Genomic DNA, 21,322 nt, shown 5'->3' on the forward strand with positions numbered 1-21,322 from the left:
AACACCTGAGATTTTCGTTAACTCTTTATGTTTTGAGCATTAAAAGTAATGGCTGAGTGCTGAACTCTGACTTATGTTCTCCTGTGGTCCCTCGCCACCGTTTAGAGCGTCACAATATATATATATATATATATGTCATGGTTGATGACCAGCTGACCTTCGCAGATCACGTTACCGCTGTAGCTCGATCGTGCCGCTTCTCCCTATTCAACATAAGGAAGATTAGGCCATACCTAACTCAACATACAACACAGCTCCTCGTTCAGACGTTAGTAATCTCCCGTCTAGACTATTGCAACGCCCTCCTGACAGGTCTTCCGGCCTGTGCTGTGAGACCACTACAGATGATCCAGAATGCGGCAGCACGCCTGGTCTTCAACCAACCAAAAAGAGCACATGTCAAGCCCCTATTAGTTGAGCTGCATTGGCTACCCTTAGCTGCTCGCATCATATTCAAATCACTAATGATGGCCTTCAGAGTATTCACTGGTTCTGCTCCCATCTACCTCAATAGACTCTTAAAACCATACGTTAGCGCCCGCCCTCTCCGTTCCTCAAAGGAGCGCCTACTAACACGACCAACCCCCCGTACAGGTCAGTTGAGGCTATTCTCATCTCTGGTACCACGCTGGTGGAACGAGCTTCCAAGCACTATCAGAGCAACAGAAACCCTCTCTTCATTCAAGAAATCATTGAAAACCCAGCTCTTCCGAGAGTATCTTTTGCACTGAATGTCTTTCTTTAATGCACTTATTACTTCCTGGCATATTGCACTTAATGTAAGGTATTTTGTATAATTTGTGCTGTAGTTCGAATGTTAGATCCTCTTTTGTAAGTCGCTTTGGATAAAAGCGTCTGCCAAATGCATAAATGTATAAATGTATAAATGTAAATATATATATATATATATAAGACAAGTTTAAGAACTTGGACCGTAATAGCTAAGAAGAATGTGCCATAATCAGCATATTTACACAGAAAAGTGTTCATCATTTCACTAAAACTATCTACGCAAAAAAGTGAACATGCAGCCACTATTTCCCTGCATTTACGAGCCTTTACGGTCTAAATCCACCCGAAATATTTCGACTAGACAAGGCTGGTGATAATTATAGATTTTCCTTTCCAAAATAAACATCATTTAGGAGGCAGATCCTATCCACAATTTTCATAGTCAAATATTTCGTTCCACATTAAATGTCTGTTTACGAGTCTACGGTTCTTGAAGTCTCAGTTCCACCTTAAGAGCTGAAACTAGCACTCTAGCTTTCTGAAGCAACTGTTATTCCACTTTGTCCATTTAAAACAAACAAACCATTTGTATTATTCAACCAATAATTCACACTTCTCATATTCAAGCATTTAGTTCAAGCTTAAATTGGTCAGTTTGAGAATCTTATTAGCATTTTTGTCCAGCTTCTTATTGAATACTTATTTCCACCTTAAGAAGCTAAAGCTAGATTTTTATAAACAAAACCTGTTTTGAAACACTTATTTCCCATTTTATCCATTTAAAACACACGACCAAGTGCCCATCATGTCACTAAAATATCTATCTACTAGTGATAGCGCTTATATTTGCTGTGTACTACCAAGCTTAATTTCTCCATTCCACTTTAAATAGGTGAATATGCTAGGCTTTTCAAACACAATTATCCCTAATGTCTTTAAAACACACAAACACCCCAGAGAAACACACATGAATCTGCCTCAATTTCTTTAAAACAAACAATTTGCATTATTTGCACTTTTGCATGTTGTTATTCACCTTCTTTGTATAAAACACACAAAACACAGTCCTGACACCTTTCAAACGTCACTATGCCTCACTTTATATAAAACACACAACCAATGTTTTGATTACGGGGCGGACTGACGGAGGCGGACGCACTCGCTAAAACACGATGAGCTTTATTTTAACAAAAGATAGACAAACAATAAAGAAAACAACATGACAAGGATATCAAACTACTGGGACAGGAAATACACAAAACGACAAAACTCGGGAACAAACATAATCGGACTAGAAACGGGAGATAAACAACATGACACGACTAGAATGAGGACAACGGAGAAATGAGAAATGTTTGACAAAACAGGAGAGACACAAGGGAACTTAAATACAAGACACAAACGAGACACACCTGGACAGATAACGAGGAGGACGGGTTAACAAATGACAGACGAGGAGGCGGAACAAAGGCAGAGACAGGGGCGGAGACAAGGACAATAACAAAAAAAGCCATGTTCAAATAAAGCACATGGCGGGGTCAACAGACTTGACAGGACGAGTGCGTGACACAATGGCTTTTACTCTTTTTAATCTATACATAGGCATCTGTACGTCTATATTTCTTACAGAAATGATTTGCTGTTAACTGTTCAGGAGGAAATTTGCCAGCTCTGGCTGTGTTCTGTATTGCTGCTTCTAAACTGCCCTCACCTATTAAACACAAAGCCAATATTTCCTCTCAATCTCCGGTCATTTTTAGAAGGGCAATGTGGCTTTTTGAGTCCAGTAAAATATTATATTAATAATTAATATTATAACAGTAACAGAGTTAATGTTAATATTATAACATTAACCCTGTTCACTTGGTCATTTCATGGCTGAAGGATACTAAGTATGTAGACCTAGCAGCTGCGGGTTTGGACTGTAAAATGATTGGACAGAGGGCAGGACTTCAGGATCACAGGTGCTCAAAGTGAATATACTGCTTTAGCAATACTACGAGAGGCAGATATGATTTAGCTTTGACTGATTCCTTAATCTATGGTCACACACCTTGGACATTTTATGACTAAATACAGTAAATATCTTATACGCCTTTAAACAAAGGGTTTGTGTACAATATACTGTTACCAAATTAATAGTCTCCACAACACATTGTTTCTGTTCCTTTCTACATTTTACTACAAAATGTTTGCAATAAATGTAAAAAATGAGTACGTTTATAAAAATAAAAAGGCCATATTTACCATGGGTGATGTTATAGTTCTGTAGAGGCTCTGGCTGAGATCGATTCTGGTGGCGATAAATATATGTGCTCACAATCACTACAATGACATAGAGCACATATAACCCCAGATATCCTGCAGGAGAGTGAGAGGAAGATTTAGATGAAAAAAACAGATTTAGAGAGTCAGAGAGTGAATAAGTCAGTTATCACACACAACTATTTGTGGATACATTAGGCATGGGAATGTACATAAACATATATGTGCAATGTGCCAAAATGTTTATAATCACTGTGCTCTTCTGTAACACACAACAAAAATATTTAATTATTCTAGGGTTTGAAAACATGTAACAAACTCACAGTACCTTTCCACAATACACATCATAATATTTAGATTTTCTGTGGTAGAACAACCCACATAACACAATGTTTGAAGGTTAAAAAACTGGATGTGAATGTGAGTTAATAAATGTTGGCAATGTCCCAAAGAGATACCATGACAGCACTTTTCCACAATAGATATGTTTAGTAGTTTTTGTGAGCTTCACAATCGAGTCAGAGCAGAACGCTTCAGAAAAGCATTATAGCCACATTATTTTTTCAGCATTTACAGAACAATTTAATGAAGAACAGAAAGAAAAACCAAACAGTTTGGGAAAAGAAATATGCAAGACAATGGCATGATTATCTGACGTCAGATATATGAGAGGCCTTCAATGACACTTTGAGCTTATTATAAAGAAAATATCACATCATTTGAAAAATAAAACATTCTTAAGAAACACAAGTATGTAGATAGAAATTGAGCATTATGATGTGCAAGAATGTTAATTCCAAGATACATCCCTACAGCCATTTTGAAAAGCGATTTTCTGAATAATACATTTTAAATTATTATTTTTCAAGTAAAGACATTTTTTTCAGGGAACAGAAAAGCCAGTTGCTAGATCTAATAATAATAATAATAATAATAAATTGCATTTTTAAAATGCCTTTCAGTAAGACGCCGTTTACTATGAGATGAACATGTTAAGAACAAATAACGCTACATAACACACAATGCTACAAAACAGGAACAAGAGTAAAAACAACATGGGCTAGTCAAGAAACAAAGAGATTAAATGCAGCCGCAAACAGGTGTGTTTTAAGATTGGATTTAAATAGCAATAGAGATGTTGACTGTTGAATTTCTGGAGTGAGATCTAACAAATATAATTACATAGGTTATTCCATACAGGTACATCTCAATGAATTAAAATTACAATCAAAAAGTTTATTTATTTCAGTTATTCAGTTCAAAATGTGAAACTCATAGATTAATTACAGAATTATTTCAGTTTACAGAAATCTATTGATCTATTGATTGATTGTTTCAAGAGCCACCACACACAGACGTATCAAGGACATGGGCTACAACTGTTGCACCATTGTGTCATGCCACTCATGACACAGAGACAACGGCAGAAGATTCTTACCTGGGCCAAGAAAAAAAAAAGGACTGGACTAATGCTCTGTGGTGCAACGTCTTGTTTTCAAATGAAATTTCACTTGCAAATCAAGGTTCCAGAGTCTGGAGGAAGAGTCAAGAGGCACACAATCCAAGCTGCTTGAGGTCTAGTGTGAAGTTTCTACAATCAGTGATGGTTTAGGGAGACATGTCATCTGCTGGTGTTGGTCCACTTTGTTATATCAAATCCAAAGTCAGTACAACCATCTACCAGGAAATTTTAGAGCACTTCATTCTTCCCTCTGCTGACAAGCTTCATGGAGATGCAGATTTCATTGTCCAGCAGGACCAGGCACCTGTCCACACTGCCAAATGTAGCAATGCCTGGTTAAATAACTACAGTATCACTGTGCTTGATTAGCCAGCAACCTGCCTGAACTAAACCCCATAGAGAATCTATAGTCTCTTGTCAAGAGGAAGTTGAGAGACACCAGACACAACAATGCAGACGAGCTGAAGACCGCAAGTAAAGCAACACAGGCTTCCATAACACCTCAGCAGTGCCACAGGCTGATCGCCTCTATACCAATCCACATTGATGCAGTAATTCATGCAAAAGGAGCCCCGGCCAAGTATTGGGTGCATATAATGTACTTGCTTTTCAGTAGGGCAAAATCTTTGTATTAAAAATCATTTTAAAAGGGTCTTATATAATATTCTAATTTTCTAAGATAATGACTTTTGGGTTTTCACTGGCTGCAAGCCACAATAATCAACATTAAAAAAATAAATGCTTGAAATAGATCACTTTGTTTATAATGAATGTATATATGAGTTTCACTTTTTGAACTTAATGAAGTAAATTAGCATTTTGATGATATTCTAAGTTGAGTTCACCTGTAGATATATTCAAATATAATACGTTTCTTGTGTTTTACTTATAATAATTATACAGAGAACTTATTTATCGCCACTCACATGTGAGTGTTCAGTGTATGCAGCTACTATAAACTGGCTGTTGTTATTTATTGGTTCTTTACGACTATGCCAATGTGTTACAATTTTATCCACTGTTTTTCAGTGTTTCAGTATTAGTATTTGTACATTATATACTCACATAATAATGGGATTTATCAGAACAATAAATACAATTTCAAGCACCTATTATATTGTCATATTATGGTCTCAGACCATAGCGCAAGTAAAAGGTAAAGAGCCATCAGTAACGACAGAGATATGTTGAGAAAAACAAACAAGCAAAAAAAAAACCAAACAAATAAAAAAAAAACGGAGGACTGTACCGAGAGCTTCTTTCAGATCTATGTGTCTCTTATAGAGAATGGTGAATGTCCAGAACACAGCTGCTATATAGAAGATGATGTCACGTAAGAAAGGACGTGAGGCCACTCTGAAGGGCTTCACTAGGGCAATGCTCCCAGCTACCACAGTTGTCACATAGATTCCCGCCCCTTACAGAAAAAAAGAAAACAATTTTTGGTCAAATTCAAGCAAAATTAATCGAAAAAAAGTCTTTCATCACGAAAAACCTCATGAAAGATCTGTCAGTTCACAAAAAAATAAAAACAGGGCAAAATTGCAAAGAATTTCGTCTTTTATCTTTTACCATACAGAATACTGTGAAATCTATATATCAGTCCATGTAACATAAGGCTAGGTGAGTGTGACCTTGATGGCACTACTTAAGAAACTGTCATGCTACAGTGATATATAGCCACATGGGCATAAATAAATTAATAAATAAATAACTGTTGTCACTTAACAGTCTCTCCCACTGAATCAAGACATGCAACCTGAAACATTGTTATGTAAAGAGAAAGCCACACATCTATTCTATGCCAAACCAAAGGTGTTCTCTGGGCCCAAGCTCATCTCAGAAGGTCCAAAAGACAGCAGAAATGTCAGCTGTGGTCAGAGATGTCCATGTTTCAGCTTGTTTTCATGGCAAAAAAAAAGAAAGTCGTGTTTTCTGTGCTATGAAGAAACGGACCATTTGGTTTCTAGAGAGATATGCTCTTATTTTGGGATGAACATTATTTCAGCAAGACAATGCCAGGCCTCATCCTCTGTGTCACAACATCATGGTTTCTTAAAACACATGTGCTTTACTGACCTTCCTGCAGTCCAGACCTATCTCCTGTGGTGCATCATAAAGAGAAGAATCAGCCAACAGCAACCAGTGACTGTTGGGCAGTTGAAGTACTGTATCAAGCCAAAACGGATTCCACATTTACAAAATTTTTAACATTTACTATTCTCAGTTTCCTAATGATTAAGCAGTGTAATTTAAAGAAAAGGTGATGCGACACAATGGTAAACATTCCCCTGTCCCAAACTTTTAGAAGTCTGCTCCAGGCATTCTAATATAAATGTGTTTATATTTTTACAAAATTCAGTCAAACTGTTCAGTGAAAATTTGTTCAGGAAATGTTTTCTTGTACATTTGTCAGTTAAACAAATTTTCAAAAGAATTAACATTTTTGTTTTTAGAACTGAATTTTACACAATTTCCCAACTTTTCTGGAACTAAGGTTTGTATAAAAGGCATGTGTAAAATATTTATTTAAAAAATTACATCTTCAAAATCATTGTGATGCTCCACTGAGATGTAATAAGGAGAAAAGAGCCTCTGTCATTGCTACTGCCCTCCCTCTTCTCTCCAATGATTTCAGTACAATGCAGTAAAAATGAATTACACTAGGGGGAGCCCCAGGAGCAAAATAAACAAATTTTATTAAATTAAAATTTGCAACAATTTTTTAAAAATATAATCTCAATTAGTGTTGCTTTGAGATTTTAAGGCCTTATATGTTTTGTAAATCTACAGCAGCATAATTCAGATATGGCTCATTTTTCTTGTGGTGCACCAGTCCAATATTTTCTTCTTTCAGATTCTGATATCTGAATATTTCACCATATATTAACACCAAAAAAATGTTTCCACACGTGTTTCTTTGTTACAGACCACACTTGACCTTCCAAGACTACAGTAATAATAGCACTATACATGAAAATGAATGATAAACAACTGAGAATATAGCCTACTATAATAATATTTTTCAGATGTTATATTCATTTGCACTGTTACAGTTCTGATCAACATGACATGCACTACATTAGACAGGTGTGTCACTAATTTATTAACACATGCATATTCACCAAACAGGGCTCCGATGGCCAGACCACCTGTCTGTGGCCGAGAGAATGCCGCCATGGCACTGAACACATCGGGAGCACCATTCCCAAGTGCTAGGAATGTTACTCCCTGTATATTAGTGCCATCAAGGAAAACAACACAGCACACCTCTAAATTGACTGTGAAAGTATAGAATTTTTTTTTTGGGCTACTTGCAAATATATGTTTTTTTACTGTGGGAGTGGTGTCTGAATTAGAAACAACCCATCTGGTGGCAGTAGTATAATAATTTGGAAGGCAAAATAATCCACTAGAATATAATAAAATCAGTGGGTCTTTTATTTGTATAGGTCATGCAGTGCACTAAGACATAGGTAAAAGGATACAGCCACATTATGAGTTAACCTCAAACTGGAAGAGATTGCAGAGAGGTTGGGACAAAAACTGTAAAACAGAAAGGAATATTTTATATTATTACAAATGAATAACATTTCAAAACCACATTATAATTAAAGTCCTACTTGTACTGGTCTTACAACTGAAAATAGGACTCTTTTAAAGCCATTACTAATGGATTTTTATATAATTGCATTAATTTATTCATGTATTCATTTACCAAAATGACAATTCCTATTGCCAGACTTGAAGCACAAGCTCCCTTCTTCAATTGAGAAACCCTTCATGAATGCAGAAAATTGAAAGTGCAGAATACAGAAAACCCAACTTCTGTTTTCTGCCTAACCTCCTGGGAAACAAAGTCCAGCAGCTAAGATGATGACTATCAGTGCAAAAGGCAGTAAACTGTGGTCAGGTGAGAAAGTTAAGTCACTGATTACTATAAACAACTACAATACTTACATTTATGTCTAGAGGAGTAATCTCACTTGAGAGAAGCTGCGTTTGTGTCTAAAACTAGTAATTCAACATCAGAACCTGACCTCCCTAATGTTTTTAAGAGTCATGTGTCTAGAAAACTGGTTGTGCAAGTAATATGATTTTTTTAAAAGAAAAAAAGCATGTCTACTTCCTAATATGAAGAAAACACACTCATCAGTATACTCACGGCATATTGAGTTGTCGACAATATGTGCACTGGGTGAAGTTTGCTTAAAGTGATTGATTTTAGTTGTTGCTTAAGACAAAATACCTCTATTTGTTAAGTGGGTTTGCATATTAAACATATCTGAAAATTCACAAAATATACAACCATTATTAGTACTAAAAAATAGTAATAAAATTTACTTACAATTCTGAGGCAATGAGTCCAAGAATGAGGAACAAAACCAACAACCACACAACCTGAACAGGGAAGGAGATGGGGAAGATAAAGTGACTGGATTATGCTTTGCTAGAGATAACTTAATAAAAGCATGGCTTTCATTCTCACTACCAACCCAGCTTTCATTGTTTCATTGCTGCAGTCCGCCAAATATGTGTTTAGTGAATAACAATGCAGGCACAGTCTACTAGTCATCTGAGCCTTGTAGCCAAGGAGGCTAGAAAGTTATACACTGTCCATTCATTAATTCATTTTCTGAAACAGCTTATCCAATTCTGGGTCGTGGTGGGTCCGGAGCCTACCCAGAACACACAACGGAGGGGGCAGCAATCCTTCAAAGGGCGACATACACTCAAATTCATTCACTCACACCTACGAACACTTTTGAGTCGCCAATCCATGTACCAACGCGTGTTTTGGGGTTTTGGACTGAGAGGAAACCAGAGCACCCTGAAGAAACCCACATGGACACGGGGAGAATACACCAAACTCCTCACAGTCAGTCACCTGGAGCAGGTTCCTGGGGCTGTGTGACTGCGACACTACCTGCTGCGCCACCATGCCGCCCTATACACTGTCCAGTTGGTTACAAATCATGGGTGTGGAAATATTTCAGTTTTCTCAGAAATAATGGACAGACAGACAAGACTTTTGCAAAGAATGTAAGTGCAAGTTAAGATACTCGGGTAATACCACAAACTTGTCCATTCACATGAAAAGGTGGCAAGGTATTGCTGAAACCGATGACTTAAACAACTTCAGCACCATCACTGACCACCTTTTTTTCCTCAAAAATTGAGCCACACTTCTAAAAGAGCGATGAGTATTAAAAGCAGCAAAAAAATTGCAAGTAAGTGATAACAGTGAATGAAATAAATAAAATAGTACTTTTGGCAGGTTTTACAGCAAGATATAAGAACATTTGTTTACAAACTTCTGGCCAAATAGCATTTCCACAAAACACATATACTAGTGCAGAAAATATATATTTTTTAACCAAGTTACTTACGTATAAGAAGATTGCCACAGGCAAGAGCTGAGGGGGCAACATACAGAAAGTGATCCAGGGGTAATTAATGAAGCCATCTTCTGCTGCACAATCTGGGGTACTCTGAATAAACTTACAGCGTTTGTCGGTTGGCTGGTTCATCACCTTGTCACACTGGTAGTAGATGAGGACATAAAGTACTTTCACTTGCAGGCATGACAAATCTGAGAAATACGTCAGGAATCAAGAACGACGTCTTAGGTAAAGTAGGTAAAAAAAAAAAAAAAAAAACTACATACAGACCTCTACAATAGTTTGGATGCCCAGGGTCAAATGGCAAGTTTTTTCCCCATTTATTTTAGTTAACAAATGTACACATCACTATATTGAGAATATTTCTGCACATTTACTGTTCACAACTTAAGTATAAAACTGTGGAGGGTCCATTGGTAATTTCCTTGAAAACGTTTCCTTGAAACTTTTTTACTTTAGCACTTTAAATCATAAATCATGCCCATGTATTGTTTTATTTGTAACCACAATTTCTTAATGTGTTTCCATTACACAAGTCAGTCTCTTAAATTGGTCCTATAATTTACAAATATTACATATTTTGTTGTTTTATTTGCACTCAAAATAACATGAATAAAAGACACCTTAAATCGCTTTCAACGGATGATTTTTAAGTTGAGCGAAGACATCGTGGCGACAAATATAGTTTGTTCTTTTAAACTGTGTAAAGGAAATAAAAATAACCCTGGCCACGAACGCGGCACTGTGCCCTGAGAGAATGTTTTAAGCATTGCACAGCTTATTTTTAGACTATTTATTTATTTAAATTCTTCGCATTCCTCATAAGAAAAGAAATTTTCAACCATAGCCCTACCTCATCTGCACTGTTCTTCGGTCTGTCTGCCGCTACTAAAATTCCCTCTGTTTTCAAGAGATCTATGTCATTTACAATAGTCCAGTTCTCTGTGGATTCTGGTAGTGTGAGCCACTTCTGAGAGGTCTGAGAAGTAGCAAACTTCACACTCAGAACAGAAATCAGAGCCGAGAGTAAAAGTACAGGTTTCATTCCGCAATATGGGTCTTTACACAAGCATATGGCAATGTTTAACATTCCTTTGCTCACAGCATTGGAATTTATTCCGATACAATTCTCTTCTTGTTTTGTCCAGGTGAAAATGTCAAAAAAGAAAGAAAGAAAAACATAGATCAACATTTCCTGAGGCTGTGAGGATTATTTGGGAAGTGCAGCGCTCGTGCTCTAGCACTTCCTACAACGTAGAGCTGCGTCGTGATGGCGTCAGCACTAATGTTTAACGTCCTCTGCTCGTATAAAAAAAAAATGGGTTAAGGTTAAAATATAAAATTTTTCAACATTTTCCACGGAAGCGCTTTCCTGTAAGGCAAAAAAAAAAGATTATATTTCAAAACACTCTATATGTAACGTCTATTTGTAAGGCTTATAAATACGTCTCAATGTATTGATTTATGAACTTAATTATGGTCCTAACACGTAGCGTAGGACCATATTGTAATTGTTAGGATTTTTCTTATTATTATTAGGCTTCCGAGCACGAAGTGCAAAGGAAGCCTATTGTTTTTGTTCTGATTTTTATTATTATTATTATTAGGCTTCCGAGCACATAGTGCAAAGGAAGCCTATTGTTTTTGTTCTGATTTTTATTATGGTCCTAACACGTAGTGTAGGACCATATTGTCATTGTTGTTAGGATTTTTTCTTATTAGGGGTCCAAGCACTGCAAGTGCTGGAGCTTCTTTTTTCTTCTTTTTCTCCGATGAAACGCGATGGGCAGCCCAAACCGTAGGTCCTACAGACTTGTCGTTTGGTCAACTGGTAGTAAACCCTCCCGCTACTCAGGCGCAAAAAATCAGCCCGATCAGCCTGATGGTGGCGCTATAGCGACGCGGAACGCGTCGCTCCCTATATCTCCTACCCCATGTGGCGTAGAGACGAAATTCTTTTTTTCCCAGATTCCTCAGGTCAGACCCTACAAAAAAGCCTCAAGAACCCATAAGCTCCGCCTACTTAGATTTTGAGCTAATTTGCATAATATGCAAAATCGCACAAATTTTTGAGCGCGAACTAGTCTCTGGAAATGTACCCAATATGGACATATGTGGTATCAGCAGAATCCTAAGAACCTGAACTTTAATAATTATCCAAAAAAAGTTGGAATTTCATCACTGCTTGGCTTCCAGACTCCGCCCAAATACAGGGGTAGAGCTCGCGTTCCAAAAATCAGACAAATACAGCTATAACTCGCAAACGCTTTCTCCAAATGCTATGATACTTCACATGCTTGATCCCTATAAGGTCCGGAAGACATGAGTACTTGGTTGTGCAACTGCAAGCCTAGGGGGCGCTATAACAACAAAAAATATGTTACGCTTCACAGGATTGTCCCATTGACATGCCACTTGGTATGCATGTAGTGTGTGATGAGCTGACTCAGATTATATGACGATGATGTCATATTCGAAAAAACGTGTCCACCATTGGCCAATCAAATTTCAGCAGCTATTTCATGACCTTAACAAGGTCCTATCATCATGACACTTGCATGGTATGTCCATGGCCCCACTTCCTGAGCACATAAAAAGTTTCATAACAATAGCCACTAGGGGGCGCAATTCAATTTTTCAACATGCAAATATGGAATATCTCAGCGAAATATAAACATATTGACAAGCAGTTTGCTTTATTTCATACTCTGCAAAATGCCTTACAACTTTGCAATTACAACTATTGTCAAAAAATGCATACTTTATCCACAATAGTCAGGTATGTGAAAATGGAGCTTTTCGCACTCCTCCCTGGAAATTTGTCTTATCAATAAACAACTGGTATTTTTGAAGTCTGTATAGACTGTAGGTAAATAATTATCAAAAAAATCTAGAACTTTTGACACGCTGTTGTGGCAGTTATTTAACAAATATGCATGGGCGGGGCTCGATGCACTCTTTGAGCTATAACTACAACAAACTTCACCCAAATCAAACACAACTTGGTACACATATGTACGTCATTACTCTGAAGTAGTGTGCCAAATCTGACCACATTGCACAGAAAGGGGGCGCTACAATTAGACAGCAACTGGTTGCACAAGTTATTAATTGATTACACCGCCACCTAGAGATGCAGTACCAGCACAATGAGATAGATATATTCTGAACATCATGGAAAAGGACCTTGTGCATTTTCATAACATATGCCTAAAGCATTTTTGAGTTACAGCTGTTTATTATGTGATGTTTCAACGGCAAGCTGCACATGTCTATTTAAGCAGAGGCTGCAATCACACAGTAATGAAAGTTCCACATTTTTTTGATAATTCCTAAAGTTCAGGTTCTTACGATTCTCATGATACCACATATGTCTATATTGGGTTTTGATCCAAGGACTAGTTCTTGATCAAATATATGTCCGTTATATCTCATTTATACCCACACCTGCAGACTCACTATACCCTCAGCCCCTCCCTCTCCTTCTCACACACAAACTGTCACCTCTCCCCCTCCCCTCCCCCCTGCCAGTCAGAGAGGGCCAGAGGAGAGAGACAATTGAAAGCATATCTAAACAAATCAACAATAACATCATGACTGGTTCCTTATTTTTGTTTCAGTGTCCAAGTTTTCAGCTCCACTGTCCGAAGGAGCACTTTACAGAAAGGGGTGCACCTCTTGCTCTGCATACTTTCATTGCTCCCTTTCACATGTTCTTCAATGGTCAGGACACCTACAAAGCAGATATGCTGCAAATGTATGACCTACTGTCTCTGCCTTTTTTATCTATAATGTGGACCAACAGAGTATGTGTGTGTAACTGTGTAGGCAGTGAGTGGAAACAGGTTTTAAAATTATCCAGCAGCACTGTTCTGTCTGATCCACTCATGAGAGCACAATAAACACTGACATAGCATCACAATGTCAGTGTCACTACAATGCTGAGAATGAATGAGCAACTGTGTCTGTATGTATCTCAGTGTGGACAGTGAGTTGGCACAGGTGTTAAAATCTCTAGCAGCACTGCTGTGTCTTATCCACTCATAAGAGCACTACACACACTGACATAGCACCACAATGTCAGTGTCACTGCAGTGCTGAGAATTATCCACCACCCATATTAAATATACTTTGTGGATGTCCTGAACATTGGGTCAGAATCCAGGGTGAAATTCCAGAGTCAGTTCTGTGCTCTGTGCTGTCTCTGTAACCCAAGCCCCATGTTCACCTGCCTGCAGAACAGAAATTCACCCACTCATCTACTACCCCTTCTTCTTACAATCCAGAGCACCAAGGATCACATTTTAAAGCACTACAAAATCTATATTAAAGTGTGGCTCCTGTATCAGGAACTGTCATATGCTACGCTCCTGCTCTGCAAAGACTGCTCGCTTTCACCCTGCTCTTCAATGGTCTGGACACCCATACCTCCATACAGCAGGTATGACTCAGGTGTTGGCATTTTAAATCCCTCAGCAACACTGCTGGACATAGAATAGTCCACAACCAAACACTGCCAGCAGAGAGTGTCTTCTGTCCACTGATGACTGACTCGAGTACAAGCTACTCCACATCATATCTGCTGTTTGGGGGTCCTGAATATTAGGGTGAGAAACCAGAGTGCAACTCCAGAGTGACTTCTGTGCTCTATGCTGTCTCTGTCATCCGCTACTCCTCCATCTCATGCTACACCTCCAAAGAGATGCCAGAACAGCATGGAACACTTTATAAACACTACACAAACTTCCCCAAAAGCCCCTATTATCTCAGGACAGCTCATATGCATAGAACACCTTACAAACACTACACAAACTTCCCCAAAAGCCCCTATTATCTCAGGACAGCTCATATGCATAGAACACCTTACAAACACTACACAAACTTCCCCAAAAGCCACTACTATCTCAGGACAGCTCATATGCACAGAACACCTTACAAACACTACACAAACTTCCCCAAAAGACCCTACTATCTCAGGACAGCTCATATGCATAGAACACCTTACAAACACTACACAAACTTCCCCACTACGTGTTAGGACCATAATAATAATAAAAATAAAAATCCTAACAATTATAATAGGGTTTCAAGCACTTCGTGCTCGAACCCCTAATAGTAATAAAAATAAAAATCCTAACAATTATAATAGGGTTTCAAGCACTTCGTGCTCGAACCCCTAATAATAAGAAAAATCCTAACAATTACAATATGGTCCTACACTACGTGTTAGGACCATAATAATAATAATAAGAAGAAGAAGAAAAATCCTAACAATTACAATATGGTCCTACACTACGTGTTAGGACCATAATAATAAGAAAAATCCTAACAATTACAATATGGTCCTACACTACGTGTTAGGACCATAAATATAGCCGCAAGCGACAATTCCCGGGGTCCAAGCTGGTATTCGCTGGTAGGAGAACAATGTGCTAGCATATGAGCTGTCCTGAGATAGTAGGGGCTTTTGGGGAAGTTTGTGTAGTGTTTGTAAGGTGTTCTATGCATATGAGCTGTCCTGAGATAGTAGGGGCTTTTGGGAAAGTTTGTGTTGTGTTTGTAAGGTGTTCTATGCATATGAGCTGTCCTGAGATAGTAGGGGCTTTTGGGGAAATTTGTGTAGTGTTTGTAAGGTGTTTTATTCATATGAGCTGTCCTCAGATAGTAGGGGCTTTTGGGGAAGTTTGTGTAGTGTTTGTAAGGTGTTCTATGCATATGAGCTGTCCTGAGATAGTAGGGTCTTTTGGGGAAGTTTGTGTAGTGTTTGTAAGGTGTTCTGTGCATATGAGCTGTCCTGAGATAGTAGTGGCTTTTGGGGAAGTTTGTGTAGTGTTTGTAAGGTGTTCTATGCATATGAGCTGTCCTGAGATAATAGGGGCTTTTGGGGAAGTTTGTGTAGTGTTTGTAAGGTGTTCTATGCATATGAGCTGTCCTGAGATAATAGGGGCTTTTGGGGAAGTTTGTGTAGTGTTTATAAAGTGTTCCATGCTGTTCTGGCATCTCTTTGGAGGTGTAGCATGAGATGGAGGAGTAGTGGATGACAGAGACAGCATAGAGCACAGAAATCACTCTGGAGTTGCACTCTGGTTTCTTACCCTAATGTTCAGGACCCCCAAACAGCAGATATGATGTGGAGTAGCTTGTACTCGAGTCAGTCATCAGTTGACAGAAGACATTCTCTGCTGGCAGTGTTTGGTTGTGGACTATTCTCTGTCCAGCAGTGATGCTGAGGGATTTAAAATGCCAACACCTGAGTCATGCCTGCTGTATGGAGGTATGGGTGTCCAGACCATTGAAGAGCAGGTTGAAAGCGAGCAGTCTTTGCAGAGCAGGAGCGTAGCATATGACAGTTCCTGATACAGGAGCCACACTAAGATAGAATTTGTAGTGCTTTAAAATGTGATCCTTGGTGCTCTGGATTGTAAGAAGAAGGGGTAGTAGATGAGTGGGTGAATTTCTGTTCTGCAGGCAGGTGAACATGGGGCTTGGGTTACAGAGACAGCACAGAGCACAGAACTGACTCTGGAATTTCACCCTGGATTCTGACCCAATGTTCAGGACATCCACAAAGTATATTTAATATGGGTGGTGGATAATTCTCAGCACTGCAGTGACACTGACATTGTGGTGCTATGTCAGTGTGAATTGTGCTCTTATGAGCGGATCAGACAGAACAGTGCTGCTGGATAATTTTAAAACCTGTGTCCACTCACTGTCTACACTGTTACACACACATACTCTGTTGGTCCACATTATAGATAAAAAAGGCAGAGACAGTAGGTCATACATTTTCAGCATATCTGCTCTGTATGTGTCCTGACCATTGAAGAACATGTGAAAGGGAGCAATGAAAGTATGCAGAGCAAGAGGTGCACCCCTCCCTGTAATGTTAGATCTACAAAGTGCTACTTTGGACAGTGGAGCTGAAAACATGGATACTGAAACTAAAATAAGGAGGTGGTCATTATGTTACTGTTGATTTGTTTAAAACTGCTTTCAATTGTCTGTGTCCTCTGGCCCTCTCTGACTGGCAGGGGGGAGGGGAGGGGGAGAGGTGACAGTCTGTGTGTGAGAAGGAGAAGGAGGGGCTGAGGGGGGATTCAGCAAAAAAGAGAAGACTCCAGGCAGGTGAGTGGGAACAGACATGTATTTGAGCATGAACTAGTGCTTGGATCAAAAGCCAATATGGACATATGTGTTATCATGAGATTCATAAGAACCTGAACTTTAATAATTATCAACACACTTCACATAACTAACAGCTGAAACTGAAAAATGCTTTAGCCAAATGATATGAAAACGCACAAGCTCCTTTCCCATGGTCATCAGAATATAACTGTCTCATCTTGCTGGTACTGCATCTCTAGGTGGCAGTGTAATCAATTATGAACCTATGCAACCAGTTGTTGTCTAATTGTAGCGCCCCCTTTCTGTGCAATGCGGGCATATTTAGCAGACTGCTTCAGAGTAATGACATACATATGTGCACCAAGTTGTGTTTGATTTGGGTGAAGTTTGTTGTAGTTATAGCTCAAAGAGTGCATGGAGCCCCGCCCATGCACATTTGTTAAATTACTGCCGCAACAGAATGTCAAAAGTTCAAACTTTTGTGAATAATTATTGATCTACAGTCTATACAGACTGCAAAAATACCAGTTGTTTATTGATAAGACAAATTTCCAGGGAGGAGTACGAAAAGCTCCATTTTCACATACCTGACTATTGTGGATAAACTATGCATTTTTTGACAATAGTTGGAATTGCAAAGTTGTAAGACACTATGCAGTGTGTGCAATAAAGCAAACTGCTTGTCAATATGTTTATATTTCGCTGAGATATTCCATATTTTCATGTAGAAAATTTGAAATGCGCCCCCTAGTGGCTATCGTAATGAAAATTGTTATGTGCTTAGGAAGTGCTGCCATGGACATACCATGCAAGTGTCATGATGATAGGACCTTGTTAAGGTCATGAAACAGCTGCTGAAATTTGATTGGTCGATGGCAGCCATGTTTTTTCGAATATGACATCATCGTCATAGAATCATAGTCAGCTCATCACCCACTACACGCATACCAATCGGCATGTCAATCGGACAATCCTGTGAAGCGTAACAATTTTTTTGCTTTTTTTGCTTTTAGGCTTGCAGTTGCACAGCCAAGTACTTATGGCTTCCATCCCTTATAGGGATCAAGCATGTGAAGTATCGTAACATTCGGAGAAAGCGTTTGTGAGTTATAGCTGTATTTGTGTGATTTTTGGAACTCGAGCTCCACCCCTGTATTTGGGCGGAGTCTGGAAGCCGACCAGTGATGAAATTCCAACTTTTTTTGAATAATTATTAAAGTTCAGGTTCTTAGGATTCTGCTGATACCACATATGTCCATATTGGGTACATTTCCAGAGACTAGTTCGCGCTCAAAAATGTGTGCAATTTTGCATATTATGCAAATTAGCTCAAAATCTAAGTAGGCGGAGCTTATGGGTTCTTGAGGCTTTTTTGTAGGTAGGGTCTGACCTGAGGAATCAGGGAAAAAAAGAATTTCGTCTCTACGCTACACGGGGCAGGAGATATAGGCAGCGACGCGTTCCGTGTCGCTATAGCGCCACCATCAGGCTGATCGGGCTGATTCTTTGCGCCTGAGTAGCGGGAGGGTTTACTACCAGTTGACCAAACGACAAGTCTGTAGGACCTACGGTTTGGGCTGCCCATCGCGTTTCATCGGAGAAAAAGAAGAAGAAGAAGAAGAAGAAGAGGAAACAGAGCAAAAACAATAGGGCTCCAGCACTTGCAGTGCTTGGACCCCTAAAAATCCTAACAATTATAATAGGGTTTCAAGCACTTCGTGCTCGAACCCCTAATAATAAAAATAAAAATCCTAACAATTATAATAGGGTTTCAAGCACTTCGTGCTCGAACCCCTAATAATAGTAAAAATAAAAATCCTAACAATTATAATAGGGTTTCAAGCACTTCGTGCTCGAACCCCTAATAATAATAAAAATAAAAATCCTAACAATTATAATAGGGTTTCAAGCACTTCGTGCTCGAACCCCTAATAATAAGAAAAATCCTAACAATTACAATATGGTCCTACACTACGTGTTAGGACCATAATAATAATAATAATAAGAAGAAGAAAAATCCTAACAATTACAATATGGTCCTACACTACGTGTTAGGACCATAATAATAAGAAAAATCCTAACAATTACAATATGGTCCGCTTGCGGCTATATTTATGGTCCTAACACGTAGTGTAGGACCATATTGTAATTGTTAGGATTTTTCTTATTATTAGGGGTTCGAGCACGAAGTGCAATTCAGAATTTCAGAATCCAGGGTGAAATTCCAGAGTCAGTTCTGTGCTCTGTGCTGTCTCTGTAACCCAAGCCCCATGTTCACCTGCCTGCAGAACAGAAATTCACCCACTCATCTACTACCCCTTCTTCTTACAATCCAGAGCACCAAGGATCACATTTTAAAGCACTACAAAATCTATATTAAAGTGTGGCTCCTGTATCAGGAACTGTCATATGCTACGCTCCTGCTCTGCAAAGACTGCTCGCTTTCACCCTGCTCTTCAATGGTCTGGACACCCATACCTCCATACAGCAGGTATGACTCAGGTGTTGGCATTTTAAATCCCTCAGCAACACTGCTGGACATAGAATAGTCCACAACCAAACACTGCCAGCAGAGAGTGTCTTCTGTCCACTGATGACTGACTCGAGTACAAGCTACTCCACATCATATCTGCTGTTTGGGGGTCCTGAATATTAGGGTGAGAAACCAGAGTGCAACTCCAGAGTGACTTCTGTGCTCTATGCTGTCTCTGTCATCCGCTACTCCTCCATCTCATGCTACACCTCCAAAGAGATGCCAGAACAGCATGGAACACTTTATAAACACTACACAAACTTCCCCAAAAGCCCCTATTATCTCAGGACAGCTCATATGCATAGAACACCTTACAAACACTACACAAACTTCCCCAAAAGCCCCTATTATCTCAGGACAGCTCATATGCATAGAACACCTTACAAACACTACACAAACTTCCCCAAAAGCCACTACTATCTCAGGACAGCTCATATGCACAGAACACCTTACAAACACTACACAAACTTCCCCAAAAGACCCTACTATCTCAGGACAGCTCATATGCATAGAACACCTTACAAACACTACACAAACTTCCCCACTACGTGTTAGGACCATAATAATAATAAAAATAAAAATCCTAACAATTACAATATGGTCCTACACTACGTGTTAGGACCATAATAATAATAATAATAAGAAGAAGAAAAATCCTAACAATTACAATATGGTCCTACACTACGTGTTAGGACCATAATAATAAGAAAAATCCTAACAATTACAATATGGTCCTACACTACGTGTTAGGACCATAAATATAGCCGCAAGCGACAATTCCCGGGGTCCAAGCTGGTATTCGCTGGTAGGAGAACAATGTGCTAGCATATGAGCTGTCCTGAGATAGTAGGGGCTTTTGGGGAAGTTTGTGTAGTGTTTGTAAGGTGTTCTATGCATATGAGCTGTCCTGAGATAGTAGGGGCTTTTGGGAAAGTTTGTGTTGTGTTTGTAAGGTGTTCTATGCATATGAGCTGTCCTGAGATAGTAGGGGCTTTTGGGGAAATTTGTGTAGTGTTTGTAAGGTGTTTTATTCATATGAGCTGTCCTCAGATAGTAGGGGCTTTTGGGGAAGTTTGTGTAGTGTTTGTAAGGTGTTCTATGCATATGAGCTGTCCTGAGATAGTAGGGTCTTTTGGGGAAGTTTGTGTAGTGTTTGTAAGGTGTTCTGTGCATATGAGCTGTCCTGAGATAGTAGTGGCTTTTGGGGAAGTTTGTGTAGTGTTTGTAAGGTGTTCTATGCATATGAGCTGTCCTGAGATAATAGGGGCTTTTGGGGAAGTTTGTGTAGTGTTTGTAAGGTGTTCTATGCATATGAGCTGTCCTGAGATAATAGGGGCTTTTGGGGAAGTTTGTGTAGTGTTTATAAAGTGTTCCATGCTGTTCTGGCATCTCTTTGGAGGTGTAGCATGAGATGGAGGAGTAGTGGATGACAGAGACAGCATAGAGCACAGAAATCACTCTGGAGTTGCACTCTCGTTTCTCACCCTAATGTTCAGGACCCCCAAACAGCAGATATGATGTGGAGTAGCTTGTACTCGAGTCAGTCATCAGTTGACAGAAGACATTCTCTGCTGGCAGTGTTTGGTTGTGGACTATTCTCTGTCCAGCAGTGATGCTGAGGGATTTAAAATGCCAACACCTGAGTCATGCCTGCTGTATGGAGGTATGGGTGTCCAGACCATTGAAGAGCAGGTTGAAAGCGAGCAGTCTTTGCAGAGCAGGAGCGTAGCATATGACAGTTCCTGATACAGGAGCCACACTAAGATAGAATTTGTAGTGCTTTAAAATGTGATCCTTGGT

At 39.1% G+C, this 21,322-nt stretch overlaps 1 protein-coding gene across 4 annotated transcripts in view; it reads right to left on the reverse strand.

The window, feature by feature from the left end:
* LOC136676403 (mitochondrial sodium/calcium exchanger protein-like) overlaps positions 1–11,125 on the reverse strand; it is a 63,504-nt gene extending 52,379 nt beyond the window's left edge. Inside the window, exons 1-7 of one of the 4 annotated variants that reach the window (XM_066653392.1) lie at positions 10,715–11,125; positions 9,850–10,002; positions 8,808–8,860; positions 7,948–8,005; positions 7,585–7,690; positions 5,709–5,876; positions 2,980–3,093 (exon numbers count right to left, since the gene is read on the reverse strand). In XM_066653392.1, the coding sequence (XP_066509489.1) occupies positions 2,980–3,093; positions 5,709–5,876; positions 7,585–7,690; positions 7,948–8,005; positions 8,808–8,860; positions 9,850–10,002; positions 10,715–11,053 (991 nt within the window). In that variant the 5' untranslated portion in view covers positions 11,054–11,125. Of the gene's footprint in view, positions 1–2,979; positions 3,094–5,708; positions 5,877–7,584; positions 7,691–7,947; positions 8,006–8,177; positions 8,307–8,807; positions 8,861–9,849; positions 10,053–10,714 lie in introns of those variants that run through there. The other 3 variants (XM_066653393.1, XM_066653394.1, XM_066653396.1) reach the window with 3 other exon arrangements.
* Between the last annotated feature and the right edge of the window lie 10,197 nt (positions 11,126–21,322).

The sequence above is a fragment of the Hoplias malabaricus genome, chromosome X2 (genome assembly GCF_029633855.1).
Source record: "Hoplias malabaricus isolate fHopMal1 chromosome X2, fHopMal1.hap1, whole genome shotgun sequence".
Classification (NCBI taxonomy): Eukaryota; Metazoa; Chordata; class Actinopteri; order Characiformes; family Erythrinidae; genus Hoplias; species Hoplias malabaricus.